The sequence below is a fragment of the Podarcis vaucheri genome (genome assembly GCF_965113315.1).
Source record: "Podarcis vaucheri genome assembly, chromosome: 4".
Classification (NCBI taxonomy): Eukaryota; Metazoa; Chordata; class Lepidosauria; order Squamata; family Lacertidae; genus Podarcis; species Podarcis vaucheri.
Genome location: NC_138762.1, coordinates 73884299 through 73904326, shown reverse-complemented (window position 1 = coordinate 73904326; position 20028 = coordinate 73884299). Strand labels below are relative to the sequence as shown.

The window sequence follows — 20028 nt, the reverse complement described above, 5'->3', positions numbered from 1 at the left end:
TTGCCAGAATGCACCGTGTTTGCAGCGCGCCTTCGGGCGCCTGGCGGAAGAGGCTGTTTCCTGCTTTGCGCCCCCATGCCGGCCAGCTAATGTAACTGCAGCCACCTGGTGCCACTTGGAAGGCACAAGAAATGATTGTGAGAGTCGCCCTTGTGGAATAACTAAGGAAGCATCTTTCCTGCCCTCAGGAACACAAACGACGGTTTTGAAACCGTATTCTACATGTACACAGTACACCGGAGAGGTGTCCCCAGCTACCAATGCAATCAGTTATAAACCACAAACCTAATGATAGAACCGGCCCTTTGAGGGTGACCAAACTGCTGATGCGGCCCCCGATGAATTTGAGTTTGACACCCCTGTTATAGAGCAAAAAATACGGTAATTTCCTTGGAACTTGATGTACATAGGTACGTAGGCTTTGTACTAAGTCAGACATTTGGTTCATCTAGCTCAGCGTTGTCTAGAACTGACTGGTTCTCCAGGGTTTTAGATGGAGATATGCCCAGCCCTACTTGGAGACACTAGGAATTGAACCTGCAACCTTCTTCATGAAGTGCAGCCCTTATGTTCCCATGTATTTGAACAGCCCCAGGACAGAAGGCACTCAGTCTATTTATATGCACCTATCAATATTGTGTGAAAGTTTCAATATATTGGGGACAGTTAGGGAAAGAGTTTGCTAAACTTTAGGAAGCTGAATGCTGAATAACATTGGGGAACAAATTTTTTGTTGCATTGACACCTGCAGTTGTTCTAACCTAATTTCGACGTGCTGATCTCATATCTGAAGTTGGTTTTGTTCTGTAAGCTCTAGTTATTTTTGCAATTCATGTTTTTCACTTTTTTTATTATATATTTTATTCAGGATTTTCTTGTTTTACAGAAGTGTAGTGCCTCGTATTTTTTTCCCCCATGTAACATTTTTACAAATCCGTTTCATTTGTTGAGGCATTAGGGGGAGAGGAAAAGAAAAAAGAAAAAAGGGGGTGGTGGAGAGAGGGAGGATGGATAGGGGTGGGGTCGGGTGGCGGTGTTTCTATTATGTTTAATGTATGTAGAGTTTGGTGTCAGCGTTGGTTGTGTTGTTCACTTGTGTGCCTTTGGTGGTGAGAGAGGTTGGGGTTGGCCTAGGATGTTTTTCACTTTTCACCATAATCTTTGTTTTTCACAATGCGAGAATTCAATATTTTATTAAACACATAGCCAAAGTAGTACAATATGAGTATAAATGTAAGTGACTTATATAGCATTGAACCTGACATGTATCGCATTGAAGATGACATGTATATCTATGTACAGTTGGAGGTATGCAAAGAAAGTATTCCCTTGGGATACAGTCTACTTGAAGAAGCCATGGTCCAATCTGAAAAATACAAATATTTAGGTTACAAAACTACAAAAATTAAATTTGCAAAACAATATTTACCATGTGGTTAGGGTAGATCAATGTGTCAGTGTCCACTTATTCCCAGTGTAAATATGACATATCGGCAAAAGTTGGAAATGGAAAGATAACTATAGCATGTACACGAAAATCTATTTCAGATTTGAAATCAGATTGAAAGAACATATAAGAACAGTTGAAAAACCTCATGCAACAGAAAATGATTTTTTTTTTGTTCCCCAGTGTAATTAGACTTTGTATCTAATTCTGCAAAGATCTGGTGCAGCCTTGGGGTTTCTCTGCCCATTTGATGCTCCTTGATCCAAATTTTAAGTATAGTACAGACAACACAAGCCAAGACAGTGAGAACGGAGGTCTCCCTGTATAATTTTAGCTGCTCCTTCTCAATTAAGGTTTGAGCAAAGCAGGGATGGAGAGGCACTGAGGGGCTGCTGTTTTTAAGAAAACAAGCCAGTAACAAGGAAAAGTGGCACATATGGGTATAATATGGAAAGAAAGCAACAACAACAAAAACCTCCCACTTCCGATCCCCAGCTGCTTTATGAGAGAAAGCTAAGAATGTCTTGGCTCGTGTTGTCTGTACTAAGAACAGTGTTTCATTGCAAGAGGATTCTTTTTGCTAGCCCACTTTATATGAATGGGTATCACTTTCTTCATTGTCACACCAACAGAACGGGAAGGTCCCACAGCATGGCTGCAGCCATGGTTTCCACATATTGTTTCCAGAAGAGAGCTGCTGTGGGACAGGTGTGAGGGAGCTGCGATGCTCCTCCACAGCTCTGCCTATGTGCTTTAGGACTGTGTGGAACAAGGGCTCCATGTCCGGTGAAAGAGGCACGGCCTCTGATGGGTCTCTTGAGAGATCAAACAGCAGAGGAGGATCGTGATGTGTTACACCTTCTCCGGAACATGGGCAAAGCCCCTTTTCATAACAGGCTCCTGCGCCTTCGGGGTTGAATATTGGTGTTGTGTAATGAACTTTCCATACTGGACCACCTGGAAGGGAAAGCAAAGCAAAAACACCATGATACAATAACTGCGAAAGTGATGGAACATGACGTTCTCTGGAGATTCGGTTTAAATATAGTAATTCAAATAGATTTTGTTGATTTGTTCTATGTACAAGGGGAGTCAAGAAAAGTAAGGAGGAAGGGGGTGGGGGGAAAGGGTTGAGTGTGAAAATGAGGGTGCAAAGGGAATTGCAAAAATAAAAGGAGTAGGAGGCATGGGAATGGGGGTGAAAATGAAACCAGGGACATCAAAATCTATGCAGAATAGGAGGGCATGTTGGCTTCATAATGTACTGGAGGCGAAAAGGGTGCTTAGTAGTTGCAAGTTCCCATCATCAAATGCATGAACTAAGATGATTTCATCTCATTATGTGGACTCCACAAACATGGATGCCATAATAAAAATCCTTATAAAATTATATTTGGCCTGGATAATTCTCTTTACAAGTTTCTAAATGAGCCACTAATGGGCAATATGATTATTTTAATTAACTATAACTGCAACTTGAGACTACTGCAAAAAAGAAGAAGTATACAACATTCTATAATTTGAGATGCATTGGAATAGTTTTCACAGATTTCTGCCCCCTTCCTGTATTTTACTGTGAACATCCCTGTTTCATAGTGGGAAAGGACAAGTCCTAAACTGACTACTTGTGCTCTTCCTAAGTAGAGTTCCTTGATAACCGTTGCTGCAGGAGGGAACTGCTTTTGCCAACACAATCAGCAGTTTCTCACCCATATTTGTTACTTTGTAATTCTTTACTTTCTGGTTTTGTAAATAGAGAAATCCTGCTTTTTTTCTTTATTTTTGTAACTTTGTTCATTGTCAAATAAACATTTTATATTCTTGATTTCTATATCTGTCTTTCATTATATTAATTAGTTTGGGAATTGTGTGTAGCATCTGTAGATGTTATTGTCAATGTGACTTGTAAGAGCTGGTTCTTTATTGGGAGAAATTTACAAGATGCAGTTTTTTAAGGGAAAAGCATTTGAGTGCTCTGGAAATCCTGTTAATGAATGTGTGTGTGTAGTATGAACTAGAGATGTGAAGACAGGAGAAGAATTGGAATATCCCCCACCCATTTTTTTCTTCAATTTTTCCATTCCACCCCCTCTGCCTTCATATCACATTTCAGTATAAAGCAGCCTTTGCTGTTTTAATCACACATTCACTTGCACCAGAGTTGTTGCACCAACTCTGATGTGATACATGCTAATTTTTGTACCTGACACAATACTGATTTTTTTTTTTTAAATCACAAACACATCAAATGTGAAGTGTGCCTGCTTGAACTTTTAGGCATTGGCAAAAAAATTGACTAAAATTCATGCTCGTTGGAAGAGTGAGGGCTATACAAATGTTGCAAAAGATGTAATACACTGCGGATATGATCAATGAGAGCCAGACAAGAGAAGCAAAGGTGGTGGCCTTTTAAAAAATATATTTTGGGTGGCCTAGGCACTTTAACATGACCAAGGGAAAGTAATGAAATGATGTGGGTTTTCTGTTTTTTTGTAATTTAAACCAAAAGGCTATCTTTCAAAAAACAAAGAATTAGACTGAAAGAATGCAGTTGTCTCATCTAAGGAACAGCATGGAACTAAGTAACTGAGTATCCTTTGTTGCATTTTACACACTGCTCAAATATCCCCACAGCATCCTCCTTCCCTTGTACTTTTCTTCACCATACCAGTAAAAACAAACCTTGGCTTGCCATCATCAACAAACCATTGATGCCGGTTTGTGCATAATGGCAACCTATCTGCTGGTTGGTTTCCTCCCATCATGCTAGTTCATTGTAAACTATAGCTATTTTAAACCACAGTTCAATAGTTCAATGCAGTGGTGGGGAACTCCTAGTCCATGGGCCTAATTAGAATAATCAGGCCTGGCAGACCCCCTCATTTGGCCCATGCCATACTGTCTTATCAGACGTCCGTCATGGCATCAAACTCAAAAGAAGAGGAAATGTACTCATACGTGAACTCCTGATCCTTTCAGCTGTGGGCTGAATTCTTTTTTTAATTCATGCCAGGGCTGCAAAGGAAGAATTGGGTGTACACTCTGAAGCAGCCCATGGAGAGCTGTCCACTTCTCATTTAATGCTACATGCAAAGTAGCTTAATGGCCATGGGTTGAATAAACTTGTAATTCATCTCTGGATTATCTCTTTCAACACTTAGATGGATTGCTGTAGGAAAGAAGCCCTATAACATGGCGCAGTATCCAGCCTGTAAATTTCCAAAGAGCTCAGCTCAGTAGGGGTCTGCATAATCTCACCTTCACACTGGGAAGCTGGTAGTTTATTTTAGGTGCCTAGCAATTCAGTCAACATAAAAACGGCATAGATAGGACCAAGCTAAAAAACGGCATAGATAGGACCAAGCTCCTTTAGCTCCATCGCTCTCAATGAAAATTAATCTGCTTAAATCCAAGTTCTTCGCATTAGCAGTGTGGAAGATTGGTCTGTTTATAAGGTTAGAGCTGATGCTTGTAGGTGTAACTGAGTTCATAGTTTGGTGCACTGAAGTCCCATTCCACTGGGGTTTAACTATGATTAAATTATGTACTTGATTTAAAAATGTGACCACTTCCTTCTGGATTGAGAGGAACAAGCAGAATTCACGACCATGGGCAGAATTATTTCCGCTACAAATGTAAGATTCTGCCTTATACCAAATCAGATGAATGGTCCATCTATTTCAGCTTTTGTCTGATAAGCCATGGTTTTGTCTGATCATCTTCAAGTCAACTTGGTTCTTTAAGCAAACCATTACTTAGCATTACACATGAACTAGGCCAGTAAGAAGGGAGTTCTATAAAAGTCATCGGAGTCTACAATTTATTTGTTTAAATAAGTGCATCTTCATTATCACTTCATTATTATTATATTTGGAGATCTATCGGGATCACGCGATCGACAAGGATCGACCAGGAACGCCCGCGATCGATCAGTAGATCACGATCGACTGGTTGGACATCACTGTTCTAGTGTGTTGAAAAGTGGCTCAGAATTTGGTGGAAAAGGACTGGTTTCAGAAGGATGATGTGAGGTCAAAAAGCAAGGGAGGATTGTGGTGAATTACTCGCTCTCCAGAACACGGACACAGTCTTCTTCCATAACAAGCACCACCCCCCTCTGGGTGAAATTTTGGAGTCACATAATAGGCCTTCCAGAGAGCACCACCTTAGAGAAAAGAAACTAAAGGGATTCAGTTTCTAGTTGATGAATATGTGGTCCTCCAAACACTTTTTGGAATCCTCACTGGAATGGATGTCAAATTTGTTCACGATAGTTAAACCACTTGGTTCTTCCAACAGAAGATTTTCCAGGACAAGATATTTGGAGCTGCTTCAGAAGCCTTTACCCTCATACAGCTCTGTCAAAAATGATGAATTGCTAGTTGCCATGGAAGAACGCTTCTCCACAGGATAGATATGGAATTCTGTTTTTCCGCTCCACAAAACTGTTAGCTCTAAAAATAGCCCTGGTGAGCAGCTATCAGGGAGAGGGAGCCATTTTTGGGAGGTGTTCAACTGTAGCATCAGGATACCTTATAAGGGACTGAGCCTACCTCATAGAAAAATCTCATCTCCAATATTAAAGATAGATATTTTTTTAAAATGTGTTTATACTGATTAATTGTATCGAGTTTAAGAATGGAAGATAAGAAAGCCCACTGATTCCAGGAGAGGGTCTTTAAAACAGTGGCCTGCAAGCTTCTCTCAGGTGGTCTGTAGTGTGTCTGCGGATGTATGGTTGCATTAAGGACTCAAACTGATTTTTAACTGTTGCTTTCCTTTTTATTTCTTATCTTGTATGCATTTTATTGTATTACAATTTGATTTCTGTGGCATGCAAACTGCAATGCAATAAATTACAATAGGTAAGAAATACAAATATAATTTTAAAAAAATCACACAGCACCTAATGGTCTGATTAGAATATTTTTTTTAAAAAAATCAGTGACTTGAAAAAAGAAGAGTAAAGATTAAGGGTGGTATTCAACTAAACATTCAACTACATTTTTGCACTTGTGTAAAAGAATTTCCACCCTTTCTGAAAACACTGTGTTTTCGCATATGGGGGTTATAATATCTGCAGCTGAATCACTTTCAAAATCTGGCATCAAAAGCACTTCGCAATTCTGTGGCTGTGAAGATAGCTACTTTTCAGAAAAATAAGCATTGGAAAAGGAAAGAATAAAATGCATGTTTGTTCAAAGAATGCTTGGATATCTTTGCCCTCTAGTGGAATATCTTATAATACACATATTCAGCATCTAGTTACCATATATTCCAACAAACTGGTGAAAAGAAGGACGCTGAATGATGCACACTTCCAGATTAATGCAAGAAGAAGAAGAAGAAGAAGAAGAAGAAGAAGAAGAAGAAGCCTATTTCTTTATTTGTTTGATATTCTCTAGTTTGGTACAAAGATTAAGCTTGGTACTATTGATTTCTTAATTTTGTTGAATTCCAGACCTGTACTGCCGAAAGAAACCTGGCAAAATTATCAAACCCAACTCCTTCAAAACAGACAAGATCCATCAGGCACAAAATTGTTGTATTCTTGTCATCAGTGCTCAACCCTTACTGCAAGCAAGAGCAATGCTGTGCATGTTTAATCATATGAAAATCCCACCCTGTTCAGTGGAGCTTCCTTCAGAGAAGTGTGCATATCTTACTCACCAGCCTGCAGGCGAATAACATTAGCAAGTAATGTTGTTGGTACCCCATGGCCAACTGTGGCTGACTCAGCAACATGTCACCTGACTCAACTTTTGAGAAAGACTTCAGGAGAGAGACATTGTTTTGCCCCCTTTGTGACCCCCCAGACAGTCAGTTCATAGAGAATGGATATACACAGATATAGAATGTCTCGCACATTATTTTGTGTACATTGTGGTTAGTGCGTGAAGATACTCAATGCTCTGATACAGGTTAGCGAGTGTGTGAGCTTGCTATTGGCAACTCACAGGTAGAATCCATTCCAGCTTTTGAGATTTCACCAAGCATTTCCAAAATGTTTTCAATCTCAACCTAGCAGTCATAATAGACAGAAATGGATACTCGATCCAGAAATGGATAATAGGCTACCCAGTACCAAATCCTCATGTTTCTAATAGTGAAATCCATACCGCACAACCTATAGCTTTGAGTGCAGTTGTGTGGACACACCATACATTTAGAGCACATTTAAACTGCATGGCTTGCCCCCAAAGAATCTTGGGAACTGTAGTTTACCCTTCACAGAGCAAAAATCTCCAGCACTTTAATACACTACAGTTCCCATGATGCACTTTAAATGTATGGTGTGCACACAGTCTGAGAAGCAAGCAAGTTGGTGTCAAGATGCCACACTGAATCATGAGCTACGCATTTTATTTCAGTGACCCAATACCTGATATAAGGAGAATATTTTCTACTCACTCTCTTTCTGGTACCAGCGCACCGCATGCAAGTACGACCCACAGTAGTGAAACATGAATTCATGCTCTGAGTGCTGCACCGCTCCCTGTAGCAAAGCTATCTGGTTCCTTCCATCAATCACCCTAAGAAAAGTAATAATACATTTAGTAAAGTAGTACTGTACAGCATAGGCCGATGACTGATTCTTTAGCTCATACCTAAGGAACCACCTCTCCTGGTATGCCCCGTGGAGGACTTTAAGGTCCATAAATAACAACATTTTGGTGGTCCTGAGTCTCAAGGAGGTTAGATTGGTCTCAACTAGAGCCAGGGCCTTTTCAGCACTGGCCCTGACTTGGTGGAACGCTCTGTCACAAGAGACCAGGGCCCTGCGGGATTTGACATCTTTCCACAGGGCCTGCAAGATGGAGCTGTTCCGCCTGGCCCTTGGCTTGGACTCAGTCTGACCCTTTGTATGGGATTTGGTATATAAATTTTCCCTTGGCTTTTTTGCTGGTCCTACAGTAACTGTTTTTTCTTTTTTTCTATTATGTTTTATTGTAATTTATATTTGGTGTTAGCCACCCTGAGCCTGGCCCTCTACTACTACATACAGTTCAGGGCAAAATGTGCCAGGATAGAAGGAAGGGGGAAAGAAAGAGGATACAGGATTTACAGGATCTTCTCTGTGCCGCCATATTTCCTGTAAGAGTCCTTATTCTGCCTTAGGAGTTGCGCTAGTCTTGGCACTATCAATTTTTCCATTTAATTGAATGAACAGTTTTCAGTCAGGCAAATGCATAAGGTAATACTCATCAACAGATGAGCCAATTTCCACTCACATAAGACACTTCCCCCTTGTATTGCCCCCTTCTCCTACCAACTGCAGCTTTCTATCCATCCTCCAGAATCCAATCTGGATGGTTGGTGGACCCACTAGAGTAGAGGTGGTGAGCTTCTGAGGTAGTCAGGCAAGCAGAAGTCCATTGTGCAATTGATCAGGCATAACGATGTCAACCATATGTCCCAAATTCCTACCTATTGGGCAGCTTCCAACAAATTTAAACACAATACGACATCAAGCATTAAAAACATCTCTGAGCAGGGCTGCCTTCAGATGTCTTCTAAAAGTCAGATAGTTGTTTATTTCCTTGACGAGAGGGAGTTCCACAGGGTGGGCACCACTACCAAGAAAGCCCCCTGCCTTCTATTTAAATATGTGGTCTTGTAATAAAAAGAAAGATTTACATTTGATTTTGTATTTTACAAAGTCTGGGATAGCTCAGGTGGTAGAGCATAAGATTCTTAATCTCCAGGTCATGGGTTTGAGCCCATTTGAAATGGAGAAAAGGGGAGGGGAATCCTAAAATATTAAATGCTGTTGGGAAAATAAAAAAAGCACATGATGTGGAATAATATTCCAGCGTTGCAGGGGGTTGGACTAGATGATCCTTTCAACTCTACAATTCTATGATTCAACAGGCTTTTGCCCTTATATGGAGAAATCCATTTGAATTTAACAGGCCAGCATATTTTTTAAATGCAATCTTTACAGAATACCTGTAGATGAAATCACTTAAGATGTTTCTGGATTAAAACATGTCAGAAAGCCAAGCAAATGGATGATGCTATGGATTATATACACATTTTTGCAAATTTTAATGGCTAAAATCCAAATCGTCTTGAGCTACTTTCAGACCGGTATTCTGTACCTGTCTTGTGGGATGGATGCCCCAGCCAAGTGAGCCACTGTGGGGAAAATATCCAGAAGACTTATTGGTTCCTCAATAACACTGCCAGCAGGGACTATCCCTGGCCACCGAACTATTCCAGGCACACGGATTCCTCCTTCCCAGCCTCCCATACCTTTTCCACCTGCCAAAGAAGAAGTAATAGAAGAGAAAGATAATTACAATTCATGAGCTGAATGTCATAGTTCAGTGTGGAGATCGTCAGAGTGGAGATAAGCTGTTAAATGCATTTTAAAAAACCTATAGAGCCCAGCATGAATAATGAAGGAACACACATATTGATAAAGAGGATGCGCAGGCTCTTGACATAAATAAGTTCGTATATATAACTGCCCAAGCTTTAAGACTGATATCCAAGGCACTGTTTTGTGATCCACCTATGAAAGCAGTAAGCTTGGCGAATATCAGGGATCTCCCATACCTGTGATGGTCAAGATGAATTCATAAGTCCCCCACTCTTTGGCCATTTAAGAAATCTTAAAGACTTGGGGGATGGGGATCCAGGTGGTTTTATGGATGTTCTGTTTGAGAACAGTTTTAAGCCACTGATGCTATTATTTTTTAACCACTATTTTAAATTTTGTTATGTCATAATAATTTGTTGCAACCCACTTTGGGAGCCATGGGACACGGGTGGTGCTGTGGGTTAAACCACTGAGCCTCTTGGACTTGCCAATCGGCAGTTCGAATCCCCGCGACGGGGTGAGCTCCCGTTGCTCGGTCCCTCCTCCTGCCAACCTAGCAATTTGAAAGCACGTCAAAGTGCAAGTAGATAAATAGGTACCGCTCCAGCGGGAAGGTAAACGGCATTTCCGTGTGCTGCTCTGGTTCGCCTGATGCGGCTTAGTCATGCTGGCCACATGATGTATGCTGGCTCCCTCGGCCAATAAAGTGAGATGATTGCCACAACCCCAGAGTCAGTCACGACTGGACCTAATGGTCAGGGGTCCCTTTACCTTACTTTGGGAGCCAGTCAACGTGCCTTTGTAGTGGCATTATATGTTTGTAATTCAGAAGCCCAGTTTGTCCTCTCAAAGCTTTGTTCTGTATGCATGGAAGTTTCCAGACACACAGGCACATTGAAGTACAGTAATCTATACAAGGGCATGGAGAATTGAAGGAAAGCTGCCTTACCTTTGTATATACCGTTCCAGCCACCTAGCTGGGTAATACCCTCTCTAGCCTCCAAAAAGCCGCCGTGGTCAGAAGTAAAGTAAGTAAAAGTGTTGTTCCTCAAGCCCTCTTTGTCAACAGCAGCAAGAATTTCCCCTGCAGAGTTGGATGAACCACAAGAGTTAATTTTAAGCCAAATACTTGGGTCCAGGATACCTCAAGGATTGCAGAATCCTTTATATCCCTGCCCGATCACAGATGTCTTTTGGGATTCAAGGCTCATATCCCTCAGAAGATATGAACTTAATATTGTGGGCCCAGTTTTATGGTGCCCCCTTCCATCTGAGGTCAGGCAGGCCTCCTCCCTGTTGCACTTCCAGCATCTAATGAAGATTTAAAAATAATAATAATTCCAGATAGTATTTTAACTGGTGATTTGATTTCATAGTTTTAACTGGTTTTTATTTTTTGCATTGTGTCTTTGTAAACTGCTTTTAGATACTATTGTAGTTAAGCAGCATATAAGTTGTTTCAATAAAATATAAATAAATAAGCTTGTAAAATCAATATGGAGAGGATTATCTGTCATTACCAGATGTTGAAATGACATTGCCACAGTTTCAGGAAGTGTTTCAAGGAACTGATGACAGGGAAGGGGATTTATCAGATTTATGAATCTCTGTTCTCCAGTGCTAAGCTGAACGCTACAGTCAGTTGAAAGACAACAAGGAAGTTACAAATTCAGGAAAAAGAAGAAGAAAAGGTCCAAGGAAGGCTTCTACTTTGGTCCTTAGAAAAATATCAATAACCACAATTGCTACTCACCCACCATCCAGTCCATTTCCTCTACATTGTCTCCATATAAACCATGCCTGCTTTTTCCATGAAACGTCTTTGTGGTGAAACAGGGTGTGTGGACGTGTAACAAAGAAACAAAGAGGAGGAACGGTCCTTGTTTGTTTCTGGGGGGGGGGAAATGTTTTAAAATGTTGTTTTAAAACAACAACGAAAGCATCCATTAGCTATGTGGAATTCATAGCTGAGCAAAGATCTGAACAGATACAGACACAGAGATACACATACACACTAATGAGATTGAAATGTTACAAAAGGAGTAGGTTTTAGCCCATTCAGCCAGTCATTATTATCACCACCATTACCATGCTTCATGGTCATTGTTATGATAAGCAGTGCCTGCCAGACTGAAATGCTGTGAGCTGCTGAGTTTCCTACTGACTGCCACCCTAAAACTCTGAGCAACTGTATTTGGCAAAGCTTATGAGTTGCATACTTGTTTATTTTATTTACATTGAAGGTCAAAATAGTTGATGATGATGATGATATTCAACTACTTTATACATAGTTGTGAAAGAGTCACAACAAGAATAATGTACACTCAACACTCTGAACACACAATAGGACTTTATGGGTATTTTTACCCTTATGCTTGCTGCCAGTGGTTCAGCCCAAATTAGTGAAGAACTTTGGGTAGAATTCAAATCACACTCTTTAAATTGTTCTGTCTGCGCAAGCATTTCATCTTGCCAGATGGAACAATCGCCCCTCTCCTCCCCATGCCCTGTTCTGAGTTCTCCAGACTCCTGAGCCAATTTTGGGGGGCATCTAAGAGAAGGGGGGGGGGAAATCCTGTTGCACAAGCATAGAGAAATCCTTGCAGAGGATTTTGGTTGATGAAGTTTCTTAGGGGAATCCAACCCAGCATGTTTACAAGTTGCACACTTCTCTCTTATACACTTAATTTAATGAATGTCTGAGCCCAATCAAAGCACAAAGGAAAATTCACATTTCACACACATAGTTTCATTTACCACATGCACACAGTTGAACATGTGGACACCTTGGCTGAGATGTACCAATACTTCAGCAAGGTACCCAGATCCTAAATCAGAGCTTTGCAAACTGTGTGTAACGATACATTAGTACAGGGGTCAGCAAACTTTTCCAGCAGGGGGCCGGTCCACTGTCCCTCAGACCTTGTGGTGGGCTGGACTATATTTTGAAGGGGGGAAAATGAGCGAATTCCTATGTCCCACAAATAACCTGGAGATGCATTATAAATAAAACACGCTGATCCCCGACCATCCATGGGCAGGATTTAGAAGGTGATTGGGCTGGATCCGGCCCCCGGACCTTAGTTTGCCTACCCATGTGTTAGTGTGTCGGCTGCAGTGTATAGGTGTCTCATGTGAACACTCCTCACTCTCCTCCCGGGGCTGGAAAGGGGTTAGTTTAACCTCCCGTTTGCTAGTAAAACTAAATTACTGTGTCGCGAAATGACGCGAAACTGAATTACTGTGTCGCAAAATGAAGCATAAAAAGTTTGGAAAGCTCTGTCCTAAAAGTTTGTATCAATGCAACATCATCTGAAAAACATGCCACTGAGCAATGCAGTGATTTGACACACTAGTAAAGGTAGTCTTAGCTCCATCCTAAGCACGGACGACAAAGGTTTCAAAATCAGTCCACTCCTCTCAAAATCTGAAAAGCAGTTAAATAATTTTAATGGGTTACCGTTTAATAAATGAGGTTGACTCTTTCAATATCCTGGAGGCAGCATTTTCCAGCTTTATTGGCTGCTGAGTAATGATGTGATCTCTCAACATGATGCAGTTCCAGTATCTTACAAATCCATAATTGGCAAACCAGGAGATGAAAAATAGGATACCACATGAAGCAGTGAAGGCAATTATTTTCCATTTCACATAGAACAAACCAGTAGTTCTTCCCAGCACAAGAGTGAACACCAAAAGAGCTGCCATCTGGGTGTAAAACCAATACGTAGCTTGCAGCTGGACGTTCATCTCAGGATCCTTATTAGCCTGGCATTCATTCACAAGTGTAAGAGGGGTGCCATAGAAGTAATCAAAGCCATGGTTTAAAGGGTGGTGGCAGTGGTCATTGTGGGATTCACAGTTCATGCCTTGGTGCCATTTTCCTGAAAAGATAAACAATGATAGCTAAAGAAACCATGAATCCTGTAAATTACCAATAAGCAACTTAATACACTTAATATTTATACTGGAAAAATATAGGCAAACCCTGTCCTCCGTTCAAAATAGCTTGCCCCCTTGATTCTGCCTGCTCACCCTCTAATTTATTTTATTAATTTTTAAAAAAGTTTTTATTTATACTTTTCAAGTTTATACATTTCATTAATTTTACAATCAATTTGACATTTTAAAATTTAACTTCCTTCCCCCTCTTTCTGCGGTTCCTTAAATTTATTTTTCAATATCTTCTGCATATCCAAATTCATTTAACTTCCTCATTTAATTATCTACTGTAAATATATACTCTTATAAAAATTCAGGTTATTACAACAATCCTGCTAATGTTTTTATCTGTTTACAATTTATCTTTAATATTCAATAAAACGTTTCCATTCTTTTATAAACAGTTTGTTATCTTGATTTCTTATTCTTCCGGTAAGTTTCGCCATTGCTGCATATTCCGTAAGTTTTTGTATCCATTCTTCCTTTAGTGGGACTGCTTCTTTCCACTTTTGGGCATTGTTGCTGCTGTAGTAGCATACAGTGGTACCTCAGGTTACATACGCTTCAGGTTACATACGCTTCAGGTTACAGACTCCAATAACCCAGAGATAGTACCTCGGGTTGAGAACTTTGCTTCAGCATGAGAACAGAAATCGCGTGGCGGCAGTGCGGCAACAGTGGGAGGCCCCATTAGCTAAAGTGGTGCTTCAGGTTAAGAACAGTTTCAGGTTAAGAACAGACCTCCGGAACGAATTAAGTACGTGACCAGAGGTACCACTGTACATAAATAAATTTCTATACGATTTAGGTAGTTCTGTCCCAATAATTTCTTTTGATTACCCTCTAATTTAACTTCGTCAGCTGGAGACCCCAAGAAGGCAGTGACAACCATGACATTTTTGATCAAACTGAAGCTCAGATGTGTCAGTGAAAAATGGAAGGAATATGTCAATGTGATACTGTACCTACAAGGCCCGTGGTGTAGCCCTGTTGCTGTAATAACTTAGCAAATGTTGTTTCATTCGTGGGGAGTCCTCCAGAAGCACCAGTACGCGCGAAGACACGGGGATCATGTCTGGACACCATACCTAACATGTAAAAGGAATTGGGGGCGAGAGCCTTAGTATGAGTGGCAGCTGCTATCACATTGACTTGGCTGCGCTGCAGTTAATAAACCCTTCAGGTCAGGCAGGGTTCCCTCCCAGCCCAACCAGGAGATGATGGGGATTGAACCTGGAAACTTCTGCATGCAACACCGTTGTGCTACCACTGGGTACAGACTTGTGCCTGTGTGAAAAGACTTCTGGAGTCTTGTGCTGCATGACAGGTGGCCAGGAGGTGTGACTGACAGGAATCTTGTCATGCTAGGTCCAGCTATGCAAAAAATGCACGCACAACTGCAGAGCCCTGAAAGAGGTCTATGTATGTGTGTGCATATGCTCCCCCCTCCCTCTGATCTGCATCAGGGCTGGTTATCGCTTGGGGTAATCCTCTGTGCACCCAAACACCAACCAACCATTTAAAGAGAGCGCCAAACCTGATCTGATGGGGTATCTGCCAGTCAGAAAAGCTGCTCTGCTTGGGGTACAAAGCGAAGCTGCAGCAATCTGCTGAGTAAGCTTCACTCCTTCCCTTGCTAGCTGGTCAATATTAGGAGTCCTAATATGTAGAACAAAGAGATACTTTAGTTTGGGAATACTGCCCTGTCATTTGTAGAAACCTTTTCGTGAAGCCTTTCTTGGGTCGCAGCTCCATCTTGAGGGCTGCAGAGGCAACAAAGGGTTTATTTAGAAATTGTATCAAACGCTTACTAAAAAAATTCTCTAGGCTGTAGAGATGAAACCATAGAAGCAATATAGCTAAATTGCATGACCCAAATCATCAGACTCTAGTAATGTAGTGACACTGTACAAAACTGTGATTTACACTGTGGTGGTTAATTGAACAAGGAGCCTTTGGGGTGAAAAGGAGCTGCCCCCAAAAGCAAAAGGTGAGCCTGGGGAGGAACAGGACGAGTGGTGCAACTTTGTGGGTGGGGCTGAGTGCATGATCTCAAGTCACAAAATGACACTTACTTGAGTGTGTCGTTACCAAAGCATCCCAAATCACCATAGCCAAGGTCATCCGCCATTATCAACAAAACGTTGGGTCTTGACACTGCCGCATCACACATTTGGGGAAATAGGGAGGAAACTAGCAAAATAGCTAGACTGCATCTACATAAACAACCAACAAAACATCAGGATCAGAATTTTCTAAGGTTGGATTATCTGTGATTGGGGAAGAGAGATAATTTTTAGTGGAAGGGTTGTAGGAGCTCAATAACAGAGCAAATGTTTTCTGTGCTAATGGTTCCAGGTTTGGGTCACATCCACATCATACATGCAAAGTACATGGCTTCTCCCAAAGAATTCTGGGAAGGCAGTTCCTGGCATCTCCAGCTGGTGCTAAGAAAGACTCCTGTCTGAAACCCTTAAGAACCGCTGACTGTAAAAGAAAACACACAAGAAGCGAAGAATGCTTCACCACCTTTTCACTGAAAGACCTGCCTTTCAATATGAATGGGTATAAACTTTATATTGCTTGATATGAGTTTTGATAGGAATGTTTATTCCCTTGCAAAGTAGAGAAAATACAGTGGTAGCTCGCAAGACGAATGCCTCGCAAGACAAAAAACTCGCTAGACGAAAGGGTTTTTTGTTTTTTGAGCTGCTTCGCAAGACGATTTTCCCAATGGGCTTGCTTTGCAAGATGGAAACGTCTTGCAAGTTTGTTTGCTTTTTCTTAACACCGCTAATACAGTTGCGACTTGACTTCGAGGAGCAACTCATAGAACGCAGTGTGGTAGCCTTTTTTGAGGTTTTTAAAGACTTTGGTGATTTTTGAAGCTTTTCCAAAACTTTCCCGACACCGTGGTTCGCAAGACGAAAAAAATCGCAAGACGACAAAACTCACGGAACGAATTAATTTCGTCTTGCGAGGCACCACTGTAGATACTGTGGGACATATCTTATTGTGTTGTTCCTTCCGCTGTGAAATCCACCACCATTTTATTAATCCACTTTTACAAAGTATACCAGGAAGATCTGAAGTGTTTTATATCAATTATCTTTTGCCTGACCAGTTTCCCGAGATCACTGCCAAGGTAGCTAGTTTTTGTGTGGCAGCAATAGCTTGTCGGCACAAGATCTTGTCTTAATTTTAGAATTATTAACACCTTACCCTGTTTTTTTATTAAAAAAACATTTTAATATAATTATTTTATATTTCCCCTTGCTTTTTAATTTCTTACATTGTTTTAAACTTCACATGTAATAGTATACTTAATTTATTTTATTGTGGTTTGCTGTCTTCTTATCTTCTGTACTGGTCATTGACTGAAATAAAAAAAGTGTTGATATGAGAGAGAGAGAGAGGGAGAGGGAGAGGGAGAGGGAGAATCTGGCATGATGGGGTGTGTGATGATGATGATGTAAAGTTTGTTTTAGAGTTAAAGTCATGCCCTTTACCCCTGATACTAAGGAATAGGTTTGTAGTCTTTATCATGAAGTAAGGCACCTGCAGACCCTGTAGTAGGTGATCATATTTAAAATTCCCCCATGTTTTTACTTATAGCTACTAACTTTCCTTATAGTTATTTCCATACCCCTGCCCACTACCCAAACAGTAGGAATAAGGGATAGACATGACCCCCATATTCAGACCCCATTATGGTGCTGAGGGGTCCGTTTTGCTCAGGTATACAAGGCATACCATTCCCCACTTACCACCCCAATGTGATTGTTCTCCCACCTCAACCAATAAACAAATGCATTACAACTTCACTAAGAAATACACTTTATAGTACAGTGTGTATGCACATGTTTGTCCCCATTTTAGCTACCCCCAATTTCTGTGATGTGTCAGTTTCCCACCACCATAAATTTCTTCTACGAATCAAATGACAAACATCTATAGAATAAATCTGGCATGTACAGCACAATGAACTTTAACAAACAAAAAAAAGTTACAACCACGAACTCCAAAACCAGTGCTCTGGGGAGTAACACTGACACATTTTAAAAGTACTCAACACAAGTAGCATTTGCGCTGTGTTATTTACTGCTTTGCATGTTTAAAGAGAGGCATTTTTAGAGCCGTTGCAGCGTTATTTATGTATTCAAGTGCATACAATCCCATCCCCCTCAGAAGCAACAAAACTTACCTGAATAGGGTGTGGCGTTTGCCCTCCTAGGTGGGTCATAAGGAAAGGGTTAAATGAATGTGAAGTGATTGGCTAGTGGGAACCCCAGGGGAGGAGTTATAGTTAGAGTTGTTTGGAAGTCAGTTGGGAGTTGGAGAAGGAAGAGGGAGGATAAGTCTGTGGGTTGGTCGAGTTTTGATGTGAGAGAGTGAGAGAGTGAGAGAAACTGATAGTCAGATAGACAGTTGGGATAATCAGTTAGCAGTTATTAGGAAGCTATAGGCCAGTATAGAAACTAAGGATAAGAAACTGACAAGAAAATTATCTGAAACCATAAACTTGTTCATGCTTATAAAATAAACTTGATTATTTGTTTTAATGTTAACAACTGTCTGAACTCAGTGTGTACCCAAGAGAAACAGGTTGGTGGCAGCGGGGAAGTGATCATAGTGGTGGCACAGGGATCAATAGACTGTCAAATATCCGGGGACCCTGTGTGATCGCCACATAGGGCTTCAATGGGACACAGTACTGAAGAAATCTTAGAAGTTAACCACTTGCTACATTCCCTTAATGTTTCAAAAATATAGCTCAGTCTTGGTCAGAAAAATTCCCTGCATACTGGAGTTACTTCCACATTCACCACCATTCAACCGGACATCAGGGAACAGAGAGATTATTTTAATTCTGTCTGGGTTTGCCTGCACAGAGTGCAGGGTCACAATGGGAAATATGCTGTCTAGCCATTGCTACAAATACCAGAAAGCACTGGAAAAACTAATCGGCAAGGATCAGCATTAGTTGCTATTTAAAAGATATAAAGAGAATGATTCCTTTTTCAAAAATGAATGCTTTCCACTTACCTGGAGAGCCTAATCTTCAATTTGTGATCCATCCCCAGTCCTCTAGGCGTTTGGAGGTGATATAGTGAGAACGACTGTCAGGCTTTGTCTTCTTTTTTGACAGCTCGCAAGGCTGTTTTCCCAACCGTCTGCTTACTTAATAGCTTGCCAAGTAAATCGGTGTATTGTGAAACAAGATGGCTATTACAAATTGACACGAACCCTTGAGCAGCTACAGACAAAGTCCACTCTTGGAAAGCAATCACTGTTATGCTTTTCAACTGCTCTAGTGGCCTTTATAGCAGCTTCTGTTGCACCCAATCACTCAGAGAAAAACCTTCACCGTGCCAACAGGAAGTTTTGTTCCTGAAGCAAGTAGGATTTTGTTGTATTTTGTTTCCTCTCTTGTTTTTGCTCACGACCCCAAATTTCCAGACAGCTGAGAAATATATATATATATATATATTTCTCAGTTCACATTACATTCTAAGCAGTGCTCTTTTTTTTTTTTAAGGGAAAAAAGGTACTGGTACACACCATGAAGTTGTTACAGTAAGTGCCATTTTTTTTTGGGGGGGGGAGTGCCGGTACTACATATCCTTGAGTACCCCCAGGGGAAAAGGCACTGATTCTAAGAAAGGTGCAATCACTAAAGGAAAAATAGGGATGCCTATGGCAACCTACAAAAAAATTATTTATTTATTGGTGTCATGGGCTTTTGTGGGCCAGTATAACCACAGAGCCTAGGGATTGCTGATCAGGTCAGCGATTTGAATCCCAGCAACGGGGTGAGCTCCCGTTGCTCGGTCCCTGTTCCTGCCCACCTAGCAGTTCGAAAGCACATCAAAGTGCAAGTTGATAAATAGGTACTTCTCTGGTGGGAAGATAAACGGCGTTTACGTGCGCTGCTCTGGTTCACCAGAAGCGGCTTAGTCATGCTGGCCACATGACCCGGCTCCCTTGGCCAGTAAAGCGAAATGAGCGCCCCAGCCCCAGAGTCATCTGTGACGGGACCTAATGGTCAGGGGTCCCTTTACCTTTTTAAGGAGTCTCAAAGTGGCTAACAATCTCCTTGCCCTTCCTCCCCCACAACAAACACTCTGTGAGGTGAGTGAGGCTGAGGAAAAGAGGAAGTGTGAATAAGCCCAGAGCCCCAAAATTTGTGGAAGGACAAACAAATATTATGGTGGAATGAGGTGGGAATAAAATGGGAGTATCCTGGGAGAAGGAATCTTGTGCAACAGAATCTTCTCCTCCCATGCACCCACTAAATCTGTTTTAGGGATTC

The 20028-nt window shown here is 41.1% G+C and overlaps 1 protein-coding gene across 3 annotated transcripts; it reads right to left on the bottom strand.

Moving 5' to 3' along the window:
• Nucleotides 1–367: 367 nt before the first annotated feature.
• LOC309530880 (arylsulfatase D-like) lies at nt 368–19194 on the bottom strand. 3 transcript variants are annotated; one of them, XR_014218948.1, is made up of 11 exons: nt 18762–19194; nt 15791–15931; nt 15253–15374; nt 14681–14803; nt 13234–13657; nt 11527–11663; nt 10723–10857; nt 9550–9712; nt 7859–7980; nt 1147–2404; nt 368–842 (listed from the first exon to the last, which is right to left on the bottom strand). XR_014218948.1 is itself a non-coding variant. In XM_082220100.1 (10 exons), exons 1-10 carry the CDS (start codon nt 18791–18793, stop codon nt 2028–2030), a joined length of 1776 nt encoding a protein of 591 aa, XP_082076226.1. In that variant the 5' UTR covers nt 18794–19194; the 3' UTR covers nt 1142–2027. The 3 variants fall into 3 exon arrangements, 2 of the variants coding, with proteins under 2 accessions (XP_082076226.1, XP_082076227.1); XM_082220100.1 differs by lacking the exon at nt 368–842 and having other exon boundaries at nt 1142–2404; XM_082220101.1 differs by lacking the exons at nt 368–842; nt 15791–15931 and having other exon boundaries at nt 1142–2404; nt 18762–19192.
• Nucleotides 19195–20028: the final 834 nt, after the last annotated feature.

What these genes read in the sequence shown, in the direction of transcription:
- LOC309530880 (XM_082220100.1), bottom strand. Translation starts at nt 18,793, where the DNA reads ATGGATCACAAATTGAAGATTAGGCTCTCCAG. An exon ending in TTTGGTAACGACACACTCAA is followed by an intron (nt 15,375 to 15,790) that starts GTAAGTGTCATT and finishes TCTACATATTAG; the next exon opens with GACTCCTAATATTGACCAGC. An exon ending in TCAACCTCATTTATTAAACG is followed by an intron (nt 11,664 to 13,233) that starts GTAACCCATTAA and finishes CCCCCCCCCCAG; the next exon opens with AAACAAACAAGGACCGTTCC.